Raw genomic sequence first — 23,359 nt, 5'->3', positions numbered from 1 at the left:
GCGGGCCTGAAGCGTCTCGTTTTCTCCCGTCGTAGTTTTCCAGCGCGGCGCCCACGTCGGGACTTCACCAGCACCTCAGCGGTGATCTCGTGTCTGTCTCTGGGCAGAACTACAGCGCTGCGCAGCGCGATCAGCTGCTCCGCGGTGTAAACAATGCGCGCTCTGACCCCGACTTGCACATCGTAGCTTTAAAAACAGCGTTTGTACTGCGCCAAACTTAGAAAAACTATATAAAAGCTGTGTACAGGTTGTGTACACTAATGTTACTAACAACACACTAGAAAGGTAAACTTAAATAAGTGAAGAAAGTAATAAATAGAAGTAAGAGGACAGGAGCTGTTGTGACCAGCAGCCAGCTCGACCGGCGCCGGAGAAAAAAAAAAAAAAAAATATATATATATATATATATATATATATATAAATTTATATCTCCTTTTTACGTCCTTTCTACAATCGTCGGCACCTAACTCCTCCTACATGCTTTGAGCTACAGAAACCGTTCGAATATCAAAATGTTCAGCTTTTTGAGGAGAAGTGTGCTATTAGTTTTCTTAGTCATAGCTTTTATACTTTTTGGAAATATTAGGCTTTTTCTTCTCGCTATTGAAACAAACAGGATGTCTTCCATCGACTCTAAGATGTGTCATGCCGCCATGTGAAACAATGAAAGTAGCTGCTATGGCTCAGTGAATAAGGTCTTTGAAACAGAAGGTTCAAATCCAAAGTGGGGCAACTGCGAGATGTGAAACTAAGTTGTTCACATAATAAATCTCAGCATCATAAATCTCAAATTAAATGGTTGTGTACTATTATTATTAGTTCTTTATCTTACATTTAACCAATCCATCCATTTTCTGTACCGCTTATTTCCTAATGCGGGGTCACGGGGGTGACTAACCCAGCTGACTATGGGCCCAGCTGACTATGGGCCCAGCTGACTATGGGCGAGAGGCAGAGTACGCCAGTCCATCGCAGGGCAACACACATCTTTGGACTGTGGGAGGAAGCCGGAGAACCCACGCAAGCACGGGGAGAACGTGCAAACTCCACACAGAAAGGCACCAGGGCCGCCTCCGGGAATCCAACCCAGAAACTTCTTGCTGTGAGGCGACAGTGCTACCCACTGCACCACCATGCCACCCCTTTACATTTAACCATTTTTGTTTATTTTATGCACATACAGCTCCTATTGAAAAACTAATCGTTAGAGATATTTATATGCACTCACCTTTTCAGCTATTTCAAACTATGTTTTCAATGTTTCAGCTACTTTGAGCAATCCTTCTGCAAAACATTCAGTAGTAGTAGTTTTTCAAATAGTATGTATAGTGCTGCTTAGACCTGCATTGTCAGCAGTTACTGTGGCTCAGTGGTTAAGTGTTTGACTCTGATGTTGTAGACACTGACTAAGGCAGCAGTGAAATTGTATGTTTAGCATGAAATTATTAAGAATGTATGCAAAACAGATTTTTAGATTTATGCAGCTATGCATTAAATTCCTCAGCCGCTTCCAGCTGTTCAGTGCTTCAGCTACTTTCAGCAATTCTTCAGAAATACTTTCAGCTTGGAAGCATTCACTGTGCATTTTCTCATGGAAATGCTTTATCTAGTTAGTATTATTTTCTTTAGTTCTTCCGTACGTTTTTCCGCATCTAACTACTCCCGCATCCTTTGAGCTACAGAAACCATTCCAATATCAAAAAGTTCAGCTTTTTAAGGAGAAGTGTGCTATTATTTTTCACATTCATAAGTTTCATATTTTTCAAGTTATTAAGCTTTTTTCAACTTTTTTTTTCCCCATTGAAATGAATGGAAGAAGAAGAAGAAGGATTTCAAATCCTCTTCAGCTTTGTCTGCTTTCAGCTTTAACTAATGCAACACACTTTAAGCTACAGACACCATTTAAACTACAAAACAATCTTATTCTAAATCTAAACTATTCAACTATTAATGTATTGTTCAACTTGTTAATATCTTTAACAGATTCTGAGTTATAGCAGTTCAAGCATACGGTGGGTTTTTAGGAATTCTCAGCTTTCCATTAGTGTGTATTGCGTCTAATTGAGTGGGAGATTTCACAGCTAGAGTGTAGAGAGACGCTTTCTTACGCCAGAACTTTTCTCTTTAACTCGTCACTACAGCCACAGTTTTCACTCTATCAACGCATTTTCTTCACTCGTTTGTAGTCATACTTGTCTTCTTACCAATGATGTTCCTGGCTAAGCCATCAAAACTACACTTTAGTCTGTATCTGCCTCAAAGCACAGAGAGTTCCAGAAATCCTCCCCTTCACTCCAATGGAAAATACTCTCTGACTTCTGGGTAAAATCACAGAGGCACAGGCATTTTTAAATCGCGACTGCGGCCACAATTTTCAATCCTCAAGCATAAAACGCACACCAGGTGATCATTGAAGCTTTGTGATTCATAAAGTGAAGTTATTTTTGTGATAGTCTTTATGGTTTTGGTGTTTTGGTGGTGTTAAGCTGGGGTGGAAATCAGCCTCACTCCAGCTCTTTGTGCTGATCAGTGGAGGTTCCTGCCTGTTCTATGACAATGGTGCAGCTGCAGCAGATAAGGCATTGAGCTCAGTAGCACTTTGACTTACAAGTCAAACTCCTAATGCTCACAGCAGCTCTATGCATATTATTGATAAATTCATTGCATTGTTGATTCCCCATAAGAGTAGGTGTAGAAATTAAGCTTTTGTAACTACCTGGTCTGTCAAAAAGTTAAGGGGGTGTTTTTAAGGAACTAAGTCATATATAGCACAATGCATTGTGGGTAATGCACCATAACAGAACGTGGTGTTAATAGGAGTGACCGTTAATGGTGAACATTTTTTTAATTAGGCTCTTCATGTTCTGAGGGTATAGCCAGACACATCATTAGAAAGAAGACAAGTATGACTACGATTTAGTGAAACTACAAACCACTCATCTCAGTGTGAATTAGTGCTTCATTGATTGTCATTGCAGCTTGTTGCTCTTTGTTGTCTTTGTAGTTTATGTCAATTTTACCTTTTATGCAAAGAATTGGATCCAGATAAAAAATGCTTTGATTTTTTGAATCCATGACATTCATTTTTCAAACTGTGGCAGAAAACTGAAATATTGTAAATATTACAGAAAATACATGTAAACTAAAATACAGTCAAATCTATTGGAGGATGAGACACAGCCACTGTTGATACTCAGTCTCTGCTTTATCCCCTCCTGATTATGTATAATAAAAGAACATCAGCTGTTTTGTTTTGTCTTGTCCCACTGGTTTATATGCACATTTGCATTACACAGGATACAAGTTATTGTCCCATCCAGCACCTCAGCTGACTTCTTTTCATGCCACTACAGGTCACATTTATAAATCTGTTAGAAATGCTTCCTAGTATGTGAAGTATTAGCTGCACAACTATCTTCGTAAGACATTTTTATTAATGGTATTTTGTTGTTAATTTAGAACATTTAACTCAAGTCTCTGTTCATTCTTGTTTTCAGACAAAAGCTGCATCTGCACAACAGTGAGTCATGTTGCTGCCATGGATGGACAAGTGGGCAGGGCTGCAGGGGACAATATGAGAATAGTCAGGTATGAGGGAGGATTATTTTTAGCCCTGTCAAGATGTAAAAAAAACAGTATCACTCTACTGAAGTTAAGGAACACTTTAGGAGGAAGCAGAAAGCAACAGCATGGCCTGGGTCTCTCCGCTCATCTTTATCACTATTATGCTGAAAATCAAAGACACTGTTGAGGAGACTAGGGTTGCAAGAGCTACAGCCCCTGGAGACGTCATCATTGTAGGACTTTTTTCCATCCACGAAGGTATTGACAAAAAGAACACATCTGCTCCAGAGCAACAACCATGTATCAGGTGAGAGCATTCACACTGCTGCAATAAATGACTAACACCTGAACTGAACCTCCCATAAGGGACCAGGCAACTAGGCTTTGTATGAGTTACACCATTACTGCTACACAAAATATGTTTTAGTTTTGCAGTAGTTGATATTAGCTGATCTTGGTTGCTCTCAGCAGCTCTACAGAATCTGAACACCTTGAACATTATGAATTTCTATCATGGATCTGTTGCTGCTGCAGGTTTGATATAAGAGGCCTGATCAGATCTCTGGCTATGATCAATGCCATAGAGCTCATGAATCAAGCTCCTCTACTCACTCGTCTTAACGTCACTCTGGGCTACCACATTGTGGACTACTGCGCCGATGACAGCACAGCTCTGAGGGCGACAGAGTCCATCGTCCAGAGGGACCAGTGCCACACACCAAACGCCACACATTCCCAGCCTGTTGTGGCCGTTATAGGTGCCGCCTTCTCCGAAACATCTATTGCCATAGCAAGACAGCTGACTCTCAGGATGATCCCTCAGGTATGTCGGAGTAGCAGGAAAGCACTGTTGACCCAGACGGAGGCAGAAATCTGCTTCCTGGAGCAAGACCCACAGAGACGGAATCGACTGCTACATGAAACTGAAAAGGTAGAACAGGTTTGGGGAGGCAGCCGATGCAAGTCATTTGGTATCAGGGGGATGGGAGGGGTGTTTCATGAGGAGGCACCAGAGGTGTTATATTACGAGGCTATACACAACAAATTGTCTCATGTCATGTGGGATAAGACGCATGCAGACACTTATTAAGGTTAGAACTTACTAGGTTGAGATGTTATTGGAGTCACTCTTGATTTGAGGATCATGGTATTAATTAATTAAATTCAATTATTTAACGTCGATCAGTTTCTACTCCCCCAGCTGGTTTGGCTTTGGTGTCGTATTTCAGTGTGCAGGCTCTGTCTGTGAAATACCTCAGGGAGCATGCCGTTTGCAGGCTGGATAAGTTTAAAGCTACTTTCTGATGGAGTTTATGTAGGATTCTGTATTCACCATATTCCATATATTATTTGATATTTATCAGTGTCATAGCTGAGCTACACACCTTGAATATGCCTCTGACACCATCTCCCTGCCCCCCATTCCTCTGATTAAATGTTGCATCATGTTTTGGTGCATTTTCTCATCTCATTTAGAAGAATCTGGTGGAGCTTGAACTTAGCCTTAGTGGTTCAGGTTGACACACAGCAACCTATTGAGAAGCCACTGTTACTAGATGGATCAGAGAGAATGAACACAGCACAGGTTCTGTAAACCAGCTCAGTAAAATGCTTTAATCAAACCCAGGGCTAGTTGTAGAAGGCTTATTTATTGTGTTAGCCTCATGCTTTAGTATTTAACTGTTTATTCTCTGGTAAATTACATACTTCCTTGTTGCCTTCAGATCAGTTACTCATCGACTGCAGCCATTCTGAGTGACAAGAGCCGCTTCCCTGCCTTCATGAGGACCATCCCCAACGATGAGCATCAGACAGCGGCCATGGTCGGCCTGCTGCATGCCTACGCATGGAGCTGGGTGGGAATAATCACCACCGATGGAGATTATGGCAGGTCAGCACTAGACAACTTCATGTCTCAAGCTCCTGAAAAGGGGATCTGCGTGGCCTTCAGATCAGTCCTGCCTCAATCCGTAACCAGGAAGGAAGTCATTCCTGCTATCAGCCATGCTGCCAGAACCATCCTGCAGAACCCCAAGGTACAAGTTATCGTATCTTTTGCCAGCCCGTCTCTCATGACATACCTTTATCAGGAGCTCAAAAATCAGACCCTAAATGCAGGACAGAGCCTGAAGTCAATAAGGAGAGTGTGGTTGGCCAGTGACAGCTGGTCGTCCTCCAGCTTTGTGAAGGGAAACCTGACTCTGAGTGACATAGGACACGTGGTGGGCTTCACTTTCAAAAATGGAGACTTGTCATCATTCAGTGATTACCTGAGCAGACTCAAGGCAGGTGGCCACAGGAACAATCCCTTCCTGCAGGAGCTGCATTTTCAGCTCAGTTCTAAAGATTCTGGAGACATGGACCTGGTGTCTAGTGCTGTGGAGAGCCTCCAAGAGCACAGCCATGCCAACACCATCCTAAGCACTGAGATGGCTGTGAGCGCCGTCGCTAAGGCCGTGGCCTGTGTCTGCCAGAGCAGAGACTGCAAAGCACCCAGCGCCGTGCAGCCCTGGGAGGTACCACACGTCTACACACTGTCAACGGGTCAATGTGAGGTTGAGGAACAGAATCAGTCACAGGCAGCTATTATACTGTAGGATGAGGGGGAGTACTGGTGACATAGACCCAGAGATGAAGCCAGACATTTAAAATTGTAAACCTTTGTCATGGTCCTGCAGAATGAGTCTTCCTGAGTCCTAGTTACCTTGTCTCTTTGTGCTAGGTACTAAATGCTCTGTTGATGGAGGACTTCACCTTCCAAAACAAGAGCTATAAGTTTGACAGCAGCGGCGACATAAACACGGGCTACGACGTGATCCTGTGGAGGTCGGATGACAATGTCAGCATCCTGGTGGATGATATTGTGGCTGAATATCACCTCAGCACCAACAACTTCACATACACTAATGGAAGCACCAGCCAAAGGTTCCTGGACCTGAAGGTAAACTAGTGCTCTGCGTTTGTATCATCACACATGGCAGCACTGCGGCCTCGCAAAACAATCATGGTAACCCAGCGTCTCTCTGCTTTGTTAGAAGACCTTCTCTAAATGTTCCAACAGCTGCATCCCTGGAGAGTTCAAGAAGACAATGGAGGGTCAGCACACATGTTGCTACGAGTGCATCCGCTGTGCTGAGAACTACTTCTCCAACAGGACAGGTAAGAAAAGTTTACCTTTCCGTCCACCTCACAGTCACTGGTCTCTGGGATCAGAACCAGCTTACATCCAACAATTCACATGCTGCTGCTGTGACCTGACCGTTCTAACGCTTGCTCACCTTGCAGACATGGACAGTTGTCTGAGCTGTGATGCTGACACACAGTGGTCGCCTGCAGGCAGCTCTAGGTGTGAAGCCAAGGAGCTGCTCTTCTTCTCCTGGGAGCATGGCTTTGCCATGGTACTGCTGGGCTTTTGTGGCCTGGGCATCATCCTGGCTCTTCTGGTGTCAGCACTGTTTCTTCATCAGCGCGAAACCCCAGTTGTAAAGGCTGGTGGTGGGCCACTGAGCCAGGTCATCCTGTTCTCTTTGGTCATGAGCTACATCAGCGCCATTCTGTTTGTGGGCAGGCCCAGCAGCTTGCAGTGTAAGGCTCGCCAGGTGCTCTATGGCATCAGCTTCACTATTTGTGTGTCCTGCATCCTCGTGAAGACACTACAGATCCTCTTGGCTTTCCAGCTGAACCCTGAGCTGCAGGGGACGCTACAGAGAATCTTCCAGCCTTATGTCATCGTTAGCGTCTGTGTGAGCTTACAGACAGTCACCTGCATCTGCTGGCTGTTCATTAAAAGCCCATTTAACTACATCATTAGCAACCCAACCACTCTGCTGGAGGATTGTCACGAGGGCTCGTACCTGGCCCTAGGCGCTATGCTGGGCTACATAGCCCTCCTGGCTCTGGTGTGTTTCATCTGCGCCTTCAAAGGACGCAAACTGCCACAGCAGTACAACGAGGGGCAGTTCATCACCTTCAGCATGCTCCTCTACCTCATCTCCTGGCTCCTCTTTATTCCCATCTATGTTACCACATCAGGGGTGTACCTGCCAGCGGTGGAGATGGTTGTCATTCTCATCTCCAACTATGGCATCCTCAGCTGTCATTTCTTCCCAAAGTGCTACATAATACTATTTAAGAAGGAACAAAACACCAAGCAGGCCTTCAGGAAGGAGCTCTATGAATACTCTAGAAGACATAATGGTTGTGTTTGTGTGTGGGGGAGCTCAGTGTCCGGCACTGGGAGTCATCAATCCATCAGTGTTTCCTCCCTGTCGTTACCTCAGGCCCATCCATAAAAAAGGACACCTTTTGTAAACACTAAACCATTTACATCATGTTTTTTTGCCTCTAATGATGCTGGTATCACTGGGAGAATTCCATCAGACCTCAGCTCAGGACACAGTTTAAAATAATTTAAACATATATTGATGTCCTTGTAGTAAGCAGAGTACAGCAGGGTGCACTAATAAAAATAAACCCCATCATCTACTTTATGGCAAAGGTGCACTTTCTTCAATTATATGAGGCCTGTTATCACAGCTGCTCTTCAGGACTCAATGCTCCTGTATAAAAACTCAAACAAAATTATATAGGTAAATAAACGCAAACATTGAAATTCTACAAGTACATGCTTCCCAAAAGTTCAATACTGCAATCAGTGCTCTGCACTGACTCTACCAGTAGTATAGCTCATTTTATTTAGAAAGTGCTACTGAATTGGTTTATTATTTGCGCAGGTGTAATTTATAAAAGTGGTCAATGGGTGTAGTATGTACATGCCTCATTTGAAAGGTCAAATGGTGTTATTCAGTTTCCTTTCAATGGCCCCATCCTTTCTTTTGTACAGGCTCAGTAATTTAGGTGTGTATTAGTCCAACTTGCCCAGGAAGATGAACCAGACATAGTAGTTCCTTCAGTGTGATCCTCCTTAATATAGGGGGGTAAGACAGAATAGTTTCCATATAAACACTTTGAGAAAAAAAAATGTTGTACTAGAGAACACAATTAAAATTGTTCGATATTGTTCGAAGACTCAAAGACTGGCTTTTGGGGGACCTCATATGTATAATCTGTTATTAACAGAATTATTATTAAGGTCCCACATGCTCAGACAACTACGGCCATGTAAAGTCCTCATCCCGATAGTAGTGAGTGAGAACAAAGAGATTTCAAATCTCAGCGCCAAAACCAGGCGCCAGGCTGGGGACCCATACCTGGCTCCCCCGCTGACATCCAACTCCCGCTGACACAAGCGACAAACGGCGGAGAAACTTGGACGTCAGCCGGAAGAACTTGGACGTCAGCCGTCCTGATTGGACCAAACAATAGGACGGGCGTGACCAAAAACACGGTTATAAAAGTCGCCGTGACCGAAGACTCGCCCCTTGTTCTCTTCGACCCGCTCCCTGCCCCACCTGGAGCTTCCCTCTGCACCGGCACGCCCTTGAGCCTCCACCGCAGCCAGCAGCTGAACTAACGGAGACGTCGTCACAGAGAACGGGCCTGATCACCCATCTACTTCCAGCCATCCGGCAGAAAACCGCCGGCGTAACCGCCTCACTCGCCGCCTCAACAGCTGGTCACGATGCGATCACCGCGACGCACACCTGGACCAGTGTTCGAGTTTAACTCGTTTCCAGTTTAACTGGACCGACTTCCGAATGCCGCACCGGTTGCTCTTAGTTACGGCAGATGTTTGAAGCAGAGAAAAGCGGGTTAGCTGTCCTCGTTGATGCCTTGACAATGTTTTCTCAATGTTTTGTCCTCTGTACACGTTCGGAACAGTCCTTACATTTTTACAGTGCGTAATCTGACGCAGTGTGATCGCTGTTCGTGTTGTAGATACTGAATTTGCTCAAAGGAAATAAGGGCTGAATAATTCTGCTGCAAATTGCTACGATCTTTTGGCAATAAAATATGAAATGTTGAACCTCTGCGTCCTGTCTTCGGAGTGTTGTTTGCTTAGCTTCGCCTATAAGAAAAATCCCAAAAATTCCGTGGCATTAGCAAAAAAATAACTTATAACGGGATTCGATCCCGCTGCCACTGCAGCAAAAGTGCTCAAAACTGCAGTCTTAACCACTGGGCCACCGAGAGATCGCTATGAAGAGCTTCTCCCAATATGTATCTAACATAAATGAAGCCCTAAGTGGACGGTGGAAGTCAGATTATCTTGTGACCGCTGTTTCTTGGTGTTACGTTAAATCTAACGGGTTTCATTAGACGTCTACATTTGATAAATTGGTGTCAGCGCCTGTTCTCGTTACATCAGCCTTGTCTGTTGTTACTACGTGGTCAGAACACACGTTTAACTTGTCTTTTGTGTCGTGTTTTGGTGAACGAGTCACAGTCACTTTCAACGTTGAGAGGAAGAGGAGGAGCCAGCAGCTGTTTACGCCTGGGTTCAGATGCGACACAGGTTGACGGTCACAGGTTGACAGACTGGTCACACGTTAAATTGTGTGTATTAGCAGAGCCAGTCGGGAACCTGGCTCTGCGGACCCTGGTGCTCTGCTTCCCAACTACATCTCTCCGCATTCATCCACTTAGGTCTGCAAGGGGCGTCCTGCTGATGGAGGGACCAGGGCTACTGGGAAGTGGTTCCGTCCCTTCCAAGTGGGATGCTCTGCAGTTTTAATTGCATTAGTCATACACACTTGTCCAGGAATCTGGGGGCTCCTTCCGGGGGGGCCAGTAGACTTCCCATTGATGGCTCTGTCTGCTGGACCCCCCGGAGAATTGGGTATCTCCCAAAGTTCCTCATACTTAGCTACATACACATACATTTAGGGCCGGGGTTGGGCTCTTTCACTGGGGCCTGGGGCTCAGGCCAGTTGTGGCCTCGGCCACTGGCCCTAATGGAGAGATCACCACCCAGTTTTAACTGCAAAAAGACATTTAGGGCGAGGGGGGGCACTGTCCGGGGGACACACCGTCAGCCAGCGGTTGTGCTCCTGGAGGTGTCACCCACCTTCAGTGCACTTTAGTTCCACACACTCACGTCCAAGCTGGGTTGCAGGGTTCTGGGGTACCTATTTCTACTGCCCTCTGCCTCCCCCGGGTTGGGGGGGTTGGTCGGGGCTCGGGAGGAGCTGCGGTCCCTGCCTGGGGCCACATGGACGGCAGGCCGGAGACCTACCCTCCCCACGAATGTGATCAAGCGAATGGTGTGGGTGGGAGAATGTATCTGAGAGTGCATTGGTTCACGTATGATTGACTAGTTTGTTGTGAGAGAGTCTATGGTGTGTGTGTGTGTTGATGTGATGATGTGTGTTGCACATGTGGATGGGTGTATGCGTCTGTGTTTGTGTGAGTTGGTATGCCTGTGGTGCGGTTGAAGTGTGGGGGGTCCGGTTTTTCGCCCGGGGTACGATGATCGTCTGCCTGGGTGGTCTCTTTTCTGCTGACCCCACCAATTGCTGGCCTTGTGCTGCAGGCCGCTGTAGCGCCAGGGGATGAGGTCGGGCCGATGGGGTAGGCCCCGCTCCGCCCGTGTGGGGGTGGTGGACTGGGGGCGGGCCCCACTCTGGGCGCGGGGGCATCTTCTGGCGGGCTCCCTACGGACCGTGGGTCCTCGGGCTCTACTCTTTCAGGCCGACCCTCCCGCCGGGGGGAGTGTTTGCCCCTGGTTCTCATGGGGCGGACAGCGTTGACCCCCGGTGGCCCACTCTGGCCTCGGGTGCTGTCTCTGTGGCTGCTGCAGCTCTGCCTGGGGGGCTCTGTGTGGGCGGCTTGGGTCGCAACACCTGCCCTCCTGGAACTGAAGGTGTGTGGGCTCCCTGGCTGCTAGGATTCCTTCCTCTGCTTGCTGGATGGGCGTAGTGGCCGAGCCCCCCACATCACCCTGGCTTCCACAAGTGGCATTGTTCATGCACCAACGTCTGCCTCACCCTTTGGGTGAATAATGATAAGCTACAGCCTTACTAACCTTGTAGTGGGACACTTTCCAAATCCAACTGTAAGTATTACTGATACTTATCACTACCAATATGAATAATGTGTGAATATGGAATTTGTGGTGTTGTATGTCATGACTTTTATTAAGTAGTATGGGATATGTATAATAATGCACATATGTATGTATATTGTATGTATATGTTTGTATTAGTATGTGCACATACCTTAGCACTATTATTGGTATTAGTATTAATCTCCAAGGTAAACCACAGTACAAAAATTGTTTAGTTATGAATGTGTTAGCCTAAGGTACATCCATGCTTCTTATTTATTTATTTTTTTGCTCCGATTGTTTACTTAACAGATTTGCTTGGTTTCAGCAGCTGGTTGCACCCCTTATCCCCCCTCCCCCCCACCCTCCCGCATACACACCCTAAAGCAGAAACCTAACCTGTCCACCAACACAGCAACATCACACACATTTTGGATTAGCTAAATAAACCATTAAATAAACCATAAATCAGGAAGAGTATATATATTCTATATATACTCTTCTTGTTAAAGCAAAGCTGTCCATCACAATATGGCATTCAGCGTAATATATGCTGCTTGCTTAACTGCTGGACAGAACAAAAAAAAAAAAAAAAAAAATTGTGTGTATTATGTACAAGACAACGCATCTGCAGTCTGTTCAAAGTGATGTATCCAAGGCAAGGGAAGGCTTTATATATTGTATAAATAAACATTTACTGCAGGAGGAATATCTTTTATAAGACTTTCTGTATAACTAACACAGGGTGCTGTGAATGTTCTGATGCGTTGTTCAATATTTCATATTTTATTGCCAAAAGATCGTAGCAATTTGCAGCAGAATTATTCAGCCCTTATTTCCTTTGAGCAAATTCAGTATCTACAACACGAACAGCGATCACACTGCGTCAGATTACGCACTGTAAAAATGTAAGGACTGTTCCGAACGTGTACAAAGGACAAAACATTGAGAAAACATTGTCAAGGCATCGACGAGGACAGCTAACCCGCTTTTCTCTGCTTCAAACATCTGCCGTAACTAAGAGCAACCGGTGCGGCATTCGGAAGTCGGTCACCAGTTAAACTGGAAACGAGTTAAACTCGAACACCGGACCGGACCGCGACAGCGCACGCACGCACGCACGCACGCACGCCACGCCGGATCTTCTCACCAGGATTAAGCAGTAAGGCAGAGGCATTCTTAAGTCTGAGCAGAGTAGAACTCTTAGGGGATCAGTAATTGTTTTATTGTTGTGTTGTTTCTTTTCCTGCACACACGATCTGACCGCTGTGTATTTCCGCGATCACGTGACTGTAACGCTGTTACCGATCTACGTGAATCTAAGAGGTGCACACTGAAGTGTTGTAACCTGTGATTTCGCTAGCTAAAGTGCTTTATTGTGTTACTGTGTAGTGCTCTGTCTCTTCTGCGACCACGCCAAGCGCATGTTTCAACCACTGCGCGCTTCCGCGATCACGTGCCTATATCGCAGAATATAGTCCCACGTGTTTGTGTGACCACAAGCCTTATCCACGCTAGTCCCACTTCACACTCCTTTACACGCTTCTTTCCCTGTGAGCGCCAGACACGCGCGCTCCATTCAAAGGGCTCACCGGCACACGCGCACAGCTGTGCCACCTCACCACGCCCCTAAAGGGGGGCGCTCCTCCTTCCTCCTCCTCTTTCTCTCTCTCACTCTCTCTCACACACACACACACACTCCTCTTATCTCAGGTAACGCGCATACACATACCGTACTTCCAGACGAACACACCATAAGATTAAGTTGTGATTTGCTGAGTTATTCAAGATAGTGTTGACACTAGAGTTAATATTAACTGTTTAATAAAGCGTTCATAATTTAATTGGTCGTTGTCTGTGATTATTTGTATATGGTTTTGCAGCACTAGTGAATTGAGTCGGCTATGGTACGTGAGTTCATCCTTCAACCAACTTAAATACAATTGAGACTGTATTGGCTATTCCAAATGGGTTATTGGTCCCTGGTAACAGGGTGGTGCCCCGTAAGTTAGGTAATTATTAATTCAATTAATAATTATTAAATCAATAATAGTAAGTGCTTCACTTACCAAACTATAGACATTCGTCATATAGTTATATATATTTAAGCTAATAACCAAGATTTGTGAATCTAAATTATAAACATAATTGGTATCTCCACTCAGGAGCTATAAATCCAATTATTATAATTTGTGCTCCTCGCATATCCCCAACATGGCCAATCACAGGTGATCCGTTGAAGATTAAATCAAGAAATTGTTAAAACAAGTCACCAGAAATTTAACATCTTTATATTAAAAAACACCTATTTTATACTAAAAGACATTTGCATGGCACATATTGCAAACACACATCGCTTTCTTGGTGGTACAAATTGTACAATAGTAGTAGTGGTAGTAAGTGTTATGAACTCCCCCATACGGTTCTGAACTGGCTTGACAGGGAACTGGGGCCAGGAGAGGAGATGCAGTGGGGGCGGAGGACAGAGTTAACGGCTCTGTATGGAGCCGGACAGGGCGCTCGTGGCAGAGCGGAGGGTTATGTATGGCGGGCCAAGGGTGTCACAGAAACGGCATTACCAAAACGCGTCATATCAGTTCGAGACATGTCACAAACTGACATTTTGGAAGCGTCATTTCTGTGACTCTGTTTCAAGACTAAAGTTCAAGCAAAAACGTAAGAACTACAAATCGCTGCTATGCAGGAAAACTAAACACTACTACGTAAACAAACTAAAAACGCTCTGTTCCTAACGGGCACACAAACCTAAACATGAAACACCAGACAATCACTCGAGTCAACTACACAATCCTACAGGTCAAAATAAAACGCTTCGTTCCTAACGGGCAACAACCTAAACACAGATGACAACCACAAACCTTCACAAATGACAAGAAGGACAGATTATCAGACAGAAACAAACTCTCCACATTTTCAAAACTCCTCTCTTTAAACAAGTAACTTAAGTGTAGCAATCAAGCTTCCGATTGCGTTTACGTCTTAACACACCAGCAATGGGTGAAACAAAAGGCATGACTTAAATACTACAAAACAGGTAGATATTCATTTAATTCAATTTATTTATTAGGCGCCAAATCACAACAAAGTTATCTCAAGGCACTTTACAAAGTAAGGTTTAAAACCTAACACAATTAAACCCAACAAATCCCACATACAGCAAGCATTTAATTTGACAGCAACAGTGGAGAGGAAAAACCCTCTCTCTAATGAGGAAGAAACCTCCAGCAGAACCAGGCTGGATGTGGCCTCGACCGGTTGGGGTGCGAGGATAGAGAGAGAAAAGCACAGCAACAACAACAAGCAACAACAGAGCACAGGCAAGATGGTTGGACCATGGACTGGATACAGGCAGGATGGTTGGATCCGCAGCTGCCCATCACAGACACGCAGCCCTGAGACCAATGATACCTGTAGGTGAGACAGAGTGGGGGAGAGAGAGCGGGAGAGAAGCACAATTACTGGAGAGAAAGAGACAAGGTTAGTTAAACATGGGACAATGATGGGAGGTTATTGGACAGAAGAGGTAGAAGGAAACAGAGGAGCTCAGTGTATAAATTGACAATAGACATAGACAGCAGTCTATGTCTATTGCAGCTTAACTAAGAGATGGTTCCTGTGACTAACAATCATTGCCAGTGACCTGAACCATCTCTAACTATAAGCTTTATCAAAAAGGAAGGTTTTAAGTCTGATCTTAAAGGTGGAGAGTGTGTCAGCTTCTCGAACCTGAAGAGGGAGCTGGTTCCAGAGGAGAGGAGCTTGGTAGCTAAAAGCTCTGCCCCCTGTTCTACATTTAAACACTCTAGGAACCGCAAGTAGCCCAGCGCTCTGAGAACGAAGTGTTCTGCTGGGAGCATAAGGAACTATAAGGTCTTTAAGATAAGAAGGAGCTTTATCATTGAGTACTTTGTAGTTGATGTAGCGATTCAAATTATTAATAGTTTGATATTAATGCAGAAACATTAATATACCTCGAAGTTGGGGCACCAGGTTTGTTTTAAAGCTGAAACCACGCTTGTATCAATCTAGTCAACGCCAGATGTCAATTCAATGAGTTACCAGTTATGAACAACAATAACAACTTTCTTGTGATAAAACCAAATCAGTCTCTTATGCCGTGAATTCTTGTTGCGGTTCAGTGACCTTAAATCTGAAGAACAATGAAGAAAGAAGAAGAAGAAGAAATTAACCCTTAATAGTCCCACAGTGGGGAAATTCATTCTCTGCATTTGACCCATCCCCCTTGGGAGAGCAGTGAGCTGCCACATGAGCGGCGCTCGGGGAGCTAGCGCGAGGTGTCTTGCTCAGGGACACACCTGATGCCGAGGAGGGGGATCGAACCGCAGACCTTTTGCCTTCCGAGGTCGACACGCTACCAACTGAGCTACCAGGCCGCCAATGCACACAAAACCAGATTCCTTTTAACGTTTTATTAATCTAACACTACTGGATATATTAATAACATAATATGGAAATACTCAAATAAACAGAACAGAAAATGAGAAAACGATCAGAATGAGATGATGAACAGTGTGATGGCTTTGATCAAGCAAAAAGAGTATTTATCTCTAACTAGTTCAAATCTAAGGATCACTAATGAATTTGGAATGTTCAATTTTAGCGCTTTGAGAAACACCAGAATTCTCAGAGGATTAGAGATGTTCGTCTTGCCTTAGTTTGGAGCTGTAGGCCGCTGTGCAGCGTCTCCCGTTACCGGTTAGTTGAGCAGACGTGCCCTCTCTGGTCCAGGTGCCACGGCCTCTGGGCCAGGAATCGTTGCCCGCGGTGATGATGACGGCTCGGGTTCGTGGAAGTAACAGTCAGCCAGGCTGAACTTTCCAAGGTGTTTCAAAGCATCAGCGCTACTTAAACTAGCCCAAAAGGGAAACGGGCTGGAATCTAATTTAATTAGTTTGATGAAAAATAGCGAGTCAATTAAGGACGGTTTGTTATAGTTTCAGTTTCGCGAAGTTTCTTGATGACTTTCTAACATAACAAAATTCATTGTTAGTTCGTGTTTCTAAGTTTAACTTAGGTTTACAAAATTTAAGAACAAAAGAAAATTAAAGAAAAGTAATGCGACGCAAAAAAAAAAGGTGAAAGAAGTTTGAAGATAGAGGGAAATCCGATTCGCCTAGGGTGTCACTGGTTTAAATACCCCTAGGGCAGTGGTCACTGCAGGGCGGAGAAATGACTTCAACCAGTGGTGAAGAGTTCCGCCTCTTCAGATCAGGATTCAAACTATTTGATTTGGATTGCTTCTAAATCTGGGATAACTAAGCTTTCCTGTTTTCATCAAGCTCAAAGTTCCATCACACCATAACACAATAAACATGTAATGATCACTTTGACACTCAAATAAGCAGAGAAGTCAGAATGGTTAAACAGCAATATTAAATGCATAGAAAATTAAGGTCTTATACGTGGTCCCTTACAACGCTGTAACAAATGAAATGTTATTCATGATGACTGGTCTTGTTTTATGTAACACCCAGTAAACACTAAAACATACACGAATAATAAATGCAAACAAAATCAAATTATAAATGACCTAATCTGGAAATTACTAATTAAACAATTGTAATACTTAAAAATGTAATACAATAATGAGGATACCTGATTGTAGCTGGTGGACATAGTCTATGTGTATGTTGCACAGATTAAAAGAAGTAAAGGTGAGTATCTGTATTTCAACTTTGTGCCTTCACACAAAGGAAAGCGTGGTGATAAGTTGAAGTCCCTTTGTAACTTTAGGAATTTCCTGGCAAATCTGTAGATCAGGCATTAAACATCACACAGAAACCAATCTAATACCAAATGAAAACATTTTGTCCACAGAATACAATGGCATCAGTTTCATGGAAGTTGAAAGTTCTGGTGCATCTGAACCAGAACCTGTGTCCAAATGAAGCCTCTGGTCCTCTTAATGAGCACATTCCACATTTTATGGCTGGTGGTCCCAGTTCTGGGAGAGGCAGCTTCTCGGTGATAAATGTGACAGCCTGTCTTTTTGGAATGATAAGCAGAGGTGGAATCCTGAGAGATTTACAGGTAGATCAATTTAGTGGATTCATGGTTCTTTAATATAGAGATTTGAGATGTTGGCGCCAATTGGTGCCTGTTGTGATAGAAACCAGTCTCCTGTGGTGGAGAAAGATTCGGGGTCCCTTATCTCTAGGGACTGGAGAGGACGTAGAGGCTCTTCAATGAGGGAGTTAAGTTCACATGTAGGTCAGGTTACCTCAGTCCAGACGTGGATTGCTACAGTGAGTTGGAGAATTTTAAATTCTATCCTACATTTTACAGGCAGCCAGTGCAGAGAAGCTAACGTAGGAGAAATGTGATCTCTCTTTCTAAGTCCTGTCAGGACTCTGGCTGCAGCATTTTTAATAAGCTGTAGGCTTTTTAAGGAGCTGTTAGGACATCCTATGAGTGAGGAGTTACAGTAGTCCAGCCTAGAGGTAACAAATGCATGGATCAGTTTCTCTGTATCGCTCTGAAAGTGGATGCTTCTGATTTTAGCTATATTTCTAAGATGAAAGTAGGCGGTTCTGAAGATTTGTTTAATGTATGATGTAAAAGAGAGATCCTGGTCAAATATGACACCAAGGTTCCTCACAGTAGAATCTGAAGCTAATGTTATGCCATCCAGGGTGGCTACCTGACTCAATAGTGTCTCTCTCAGATTTTTAGGCCCAACAATAAGAATTTCAGTTTTATCTGCATTTAGTTGAAGGAAGTTTTGGGACATCCAGGATTTGATGTCTTTTAAACAACCCTGAATTTTGACTAGTTGATCTGTTTCATTTGGTTCCAAAGACATATATAGAGTATCATCTGCGTAAAAATGAAAATTAATAGAATTCTTTCTAATAATCTCACCTAGAGGAGACATGTATAAGCTAAACAGAATTGGACCAAGCACAGAACCATGTGGTACTCCATACAGAGGCAGCCGGTAAAAGTGTCTACCCCCACCGTGTTTGGGATTCATATCTGCTGCGTCAGTGCCCGGTTTGCAGTGCGGGAAGAGTGTTCTTTTGGCCTGTAGATGGCGATTGACTCCCACTTTTGGTCCTAAAACATCGTAGTTGCTTACGTCATATAGCCTCTTGTAGAACAACCAATGATCAGGTCTTGGATGGCCTAGTGGTTGACGTGCATGGCTACAAATTTTTTTTGTCCGGGGTTCGAGTCTGAGTGGAAGCAGTTTTTTAATTTTAATTATTGGAAAAACAGCGTCTCATCATCATCATGTGATCACGAGATGACAACGTTGTATTACTTAGTGCATGGATCGCCAAGACCATGAACCGCTGGTCGCGTTATAGTATTTAGTATAGTTATGAACGTAAGTAAGTTATGGCAAATTAGGGCAGTTTAAAACCGAAAATAAGAAGCTGAACGGTGCTCCCTCCTGCGTGCAGCGTTCGATTTGTGGCAGACAAGCTACTGTAACCCTGATTTCTCGCTGTTGGTACGGGCAATTTTCTTTACGTGGTATTCTTCTTTAATGCACCACACGGCAAGACAGTACGGCACATGTACACTTTTTTCGTTACGCCGCTCTTATCCAACGCGCGTCACCTTTTTCCTGTCCCCCGTCAACAAGGACAGGTAGGAACTAATGTTAATTACAAATAAAATCACAGTAGCAGAAATGTCACGTTTCCCAAACATAAAATAAAAAAATAAATAGGAATACTAACTAAGGTTACACTATATAATAATAATAATAATATTATATTATTTGAGAACATATACATATTTTTAAGAGACGCCTGCTATTGAAAGACACGAAAAAGCTAAGGAGAATGAAAGCAAGAATGTGTTGCTGCTGTGGCGCTGCCTGTTTTAAACCACACAGAACAATTATAACTTTGCAGTGAACAGAAAATAACTAAGCCATCAACAAGTTGTTGCCCTTCATACTCCCCATGTATTAGCACACAACAGATACTTAATAGTAAAGACCTAATAGTAAAACAGGTCTGGTGTAATATGTGTTACAGGTAGAAATGAACAGTCGGACCTCAGTTAGGCCGTAGTGCTTTGGAGGCTTCTAATCAACGCTGCGCCACCTGGTGGTTAAAACGAGACTAGCGTCCTGATTTTTTTCAGACGGCTGCAGGATTAAAAATCTTTAGTCAGCAACGCACTCACTGCACCGTGGCGACGCAATGATACTGCAGTAAAAACCCTAGTCACTTTGAACCGCTACCACTATAGCTAATCCTTGTGCATGTGGAGAATTCCTCATTAACATGAACAAACTGGAATCTGTTCAACAAATAGGATTTAAACCATCCCAATGCTGTTCCTTTAATTCCAATTCTATGTTCTAGTGTCTGTAATAGAATGTTATGATCAATTGTATCAAATGCAGCACTAAGATCTAACAGGACAAGGACAGAAACTAGACCATTGTCCTAAGCTAATAGAAGATCATTAGTGACTCTAACCAGAGCTGTTTCTGTGCTAGGATGTTTTCTGAATCCTGACTGAAAATTTTCGTACAGGTCATTCCCACTCAGGTGGTCAGAAAATTGTTTAGCCACGATTTTTTCAAGAATCTTATAGATAAAGGGCAAATTCTAAATGGGCCTATAGTTTAGGTTTCCAGGGTGCAGGGTTGGTTTTTTTCAATAGAGGTTTGACCACAGCCACCTTAAAAGCCTGTGGTACGTAGCCTAGCTGTAAAGATTGGTTGATTTGATTTAATATGGATGAGCTGATTAAAGGTAGAACTTCTTTGTGTCAGGTTTTCGTTCTTGGTTTTATTTTGAAAGGACTTTTTTCTGTTTTTGATTCAAGTTTCCGGTTTTATTTTGTAAGCACTTCCGTTTCTGGTCTCACCACAGCAGTCCCCGCTTCACTCCCGGTCCGCATTACACACACCTGTTTTATATCAGTAATCAGCTTCCTGTATTTAACCACCACCTGTCGCCTTAGTTCTTTGCCAGATCGTCGTACGTATGCCAGACATCCATTCCCAGCACTTAGTTAGCCTGTTCGCGTATTTTGATCCTGCTCTGTTTTGGACTTCTGATTCTCGCCTGCTCCCTGATCTGTACTGTTGTTTGGATAGCTCTGGATTAACGAACCTGACCGCCCGACTATGAGACAGCATACTCCCTTACGGTACTGTAAACTGTGATCTTCCGTTACCGAATCTCTGCCTGTCCCCGAATCTGAACCAGCCTGCTCCACCGGTACCGTAGCCCCGTGATTGACTGTGTATGACCCGGACCGCCTGTGATTCTGTAATAAACCGTTAAACTCTACTTTCTGCCTGTGGTCTCTGTGCTGTGCATGTGGGTCCTTTATCTGCCGTTTCCTGACAGAACGATCTGGCCAGACTTGGACCCAGCCAGCACCCAGGGCTGTTACGTTTTTTTCGTTTCCCTTTTTTTTTCCTCCTTTTACGCGCCTCCGTGCATAACCGTGCACCGGAGCGATGGAGTTTGTTCCCCCGAGTTTACCAGAGGATATCCGTGGGGATTTCCAGCGACTGGCGAACAAATACGCGGAAGCGCCCAGCGTTGAGGCACGTCTCTGTCTGGTGAAACTGGCGCTCAAGACTTTGGAGGACGAATGGTGGTGGCTCGAGTATCCCGGGGTGCAGGCGTTCTATGACCGACTCCGGCGGATGAAGAGGGGTTTGGCATGCGCATTGTCCGCCTGTGCTGCCGCAGCTGCTCCCGCCGCCGCTCCGGCGGTTCCCGTTCCTGTCGCCGCTCCGGCGGTTCCCGTTCCTGTCGCCGCTCCGGCGGTTCCCGTTCCTGTCGCCGCTCCGGCGGTTCCCGTTCCTGTCGCCGCTCCGGCGGTTAATGCCTCTACTCCTGTCGCTGCTCCAGCAGATCCTGTTTCCGCTCCTGTTGCCGCTTCGGCGATTCACGTCTCCGTTTCTGTCGCTGCTCCTGCGCCTCCAATCCAAGCTCCAAACGCCGCCGCCTCCGTTTGCCAATCGGACCCAGCAACAGAAACCCAGTCCCCGCCGCTCTCGGCGCCTCAGTCGACGGTCAGCCGCAGACGCTCTGGATGACGTCGGCGAGGGCGCGGTTCCAGAGCCCAGGACCCCGAGACCTCGGTGTTGGGGATATGCGAGGAGCACAAATTATAATAATTGGATTTATAGCTCCTAATTGGAGATACCAATTATGTTTATAATTTAGATTCACAAATCTTGGTTATTAGCTTAAATATATATAACTATATGACGAATGTCTATAGTTTGGCAAGTGAAACACTTACTATTATTGATTTAATAATTATTAATTGAATTAATAATTACTTAGTTTACGGGGCACCACCCTGTTTCCAGGGACCAATAACCGATTTGGAATAGCCAATACAGTCTCATTTGTATTTAAGTTAGTTGAAGGGTGAACTCCGTACCATAGCCGACTCAATTCACTAGTGCTGTAAAACCATGTACAAATAATCACAGACAACGACCAATTAAATTATGAACGCTTTATTAAACAGTTAATATTAACTCTAGTGTCAACACTATCTTGAATAACTCAGCAAATCACAACTTAATCTTATGGTGTGTTCGTCTGGCGTTCTGTATGTGTATGCGCGTTACCTGAGATAAGAGGGGTGTGTGTGTGTGTGTGTGTGTGTGTGTGTGTGTGTGTGTGTGTGTGTGTGTGTGTGTGTGTGTGTGTGTGTGTGTGTGTGTGTGTGTGTGTGTGTGAGAAAGAGAGAAGAGGAGGAGAGCGCCCCCCTTTAGGGGCGTGGTGAGATGGCACAGCTGTGCGCGTGTGCCGGTGAGCCCTTTGAATGGAGCGCGCGTGTCTGGCGCTCACAGGGAAAGAGTGTGAAGTGGGACTAGCGTGGATAAGGCTTGTGGTCACACAAACACGTGGGGCTATATTCTGCGATATAGGCACGTGATCGCGGAAGCGTGCAGTGGTTGAAACGTGCGCTTGGCGTGGTTGCAGCCGAAACAGAGCACTACACAGTAACACACTAAAGCACTTAAGCTAGCGAAATCACAGGTTACAACACTTAAATATGCACCTCTTAGATTCACGTAGATCTGTAACAGCGTTACAGTCACGTGATCGCGGAAATACACAGCGGTCAGATCGTGTGCGCAGGAAAAGAAACAACACAACAATAAAACAATTACTGATACCCTAAGAGTTCTACTCTGCTCAGACTTAAGAATGCCTCTGCCTTACTGCGCAATCCTGGTGAGAAGATCCGGCGTGGCGTGCGTGCGTGCGTGCGTGCGTGCGTGCGCTGTTGCGATCCGGTCCGGTCCAGGTGTGCGTCGCGGTGATCGCGTCGCGATCAGCTGATGCGGCGGCGAGTGAGGCGGTTACGCTGGCGGTTTCCTACCGTGTGGCTGGAAGTAGATGGGTGATCAGGCCCGTTCTCTGTGACGACGTCTCCGTTGGTTCAGCTGTTGGCTGCGGTGGAGGCTCCAGGCGGACGGAGAGAAGAAAGGTCTGCAGTGGTCTCGTGTGCGAGGAGAGAAGGGTCCGGGACGAAGTCGGAGAGAAGAAAGGAAGGAGAGATCGCAGAGAACAAGGGGAAACGGGACAGGATCGGAGAGAACAAGGGACGAGTCTTCGGTCACGGCGACTTGTATAACCGTGTTTTTGGTCACGCCCGTCCTATTGTTTGGTCCAATCAGGATGGCTGACGTCCAAGTTTCTCCGCCGTTTGTCGCTTGTGTCAGCGGGAGTTGGATGTCAGCGGGGGAGCCAGGTATGGGTCCCCAGCCTGGCGCCTGGTTTTGGCGCTGAGATTTGAAATCTCTTTGTTCTCACTCACTACTATCAGGATGAGGACTTTACATGCAGGCCGCAGTAT

The 23,359-nt window shown here is 44.9% G+C and overlaps 1 protein-coding gene across 1 annotated transcript; it reads left to right on the top strand.

Moving 5' to 3' along the window:
- The first annotated feature begins 464 nt into the window (after positions 1-464).
- On the top strand, positions 465-12,095 carry gprc6a (G protein-coupled receptor, class C, group 6, member A). The gene is made up of 7 exons (XM_029130555.3): positions 465-1,102; positions 3,498-3,871; positions 4,099-4,387; positions 5,289-6,080; positions 6,287-6,505; positions 6,600-6,723; positions 6,850-12,095. The coding sequence occupies exons 2-7, from the start codon at positions 3,690-3,692 to the stop codon at positions 7,854-7,856; spliced, it is 2,613 nt and encodes an 870-aa protein (XP_028986388.1). The 5' UTR covers positions 465-1,102; positions 3,498-3,689; the 3' UTR covers positions 7,857-12,095.
- The last annotated feature ends 11,264 nt before the right edge of the window (positions 12,096-23,359 follow it).

This window comes from Betta splendens, chromosome 16 (assembly GCF_900634795.4).
Source record: "Betta splendens chromosome 16, fBetSpl5.4, whole genome shotgun sequence".
In the NCBI taxonomy this organism is placed as follows: Eukaryota; Metazoa; Chordata; class Actinopteri; order Anabantiformes; family Osphronemidae; genus Betta; species Betta splendens.
The sequence above is the reverse complement of the archived record's forward strand: the minus strand, read 5'-3'. Positions and strand labels throughout refer to the sequence as shown.

What these genes read in the sequence shown, in the direction of transcription:
- gprc6a (XM_029130555.3), top strand. Translation starts at nt 3,690, where the DNA reads ATGGCCTGGGTCTCTCCGCTCATCTTTATCACTATTATGCTGAAAATC. An exon ending in GAGCAACAACCATGTATCAG is followed by an intron (nt 3,872 to 4,098) that starts GTGAGAGCATTC and finishes TTGCTGCTGCAG; the next exon opens with GTTTGATATAAGAGGCCTGA. An exon ending in AAAGGTTCCTGGACCTGAAG is followed by an intron (nt 6,506 to 6,599) that starts GTAAACTAGTGC and finishes CTGCTTTGTTAG; the next exon opens with AAGACCTTCTCTAAATGTTC.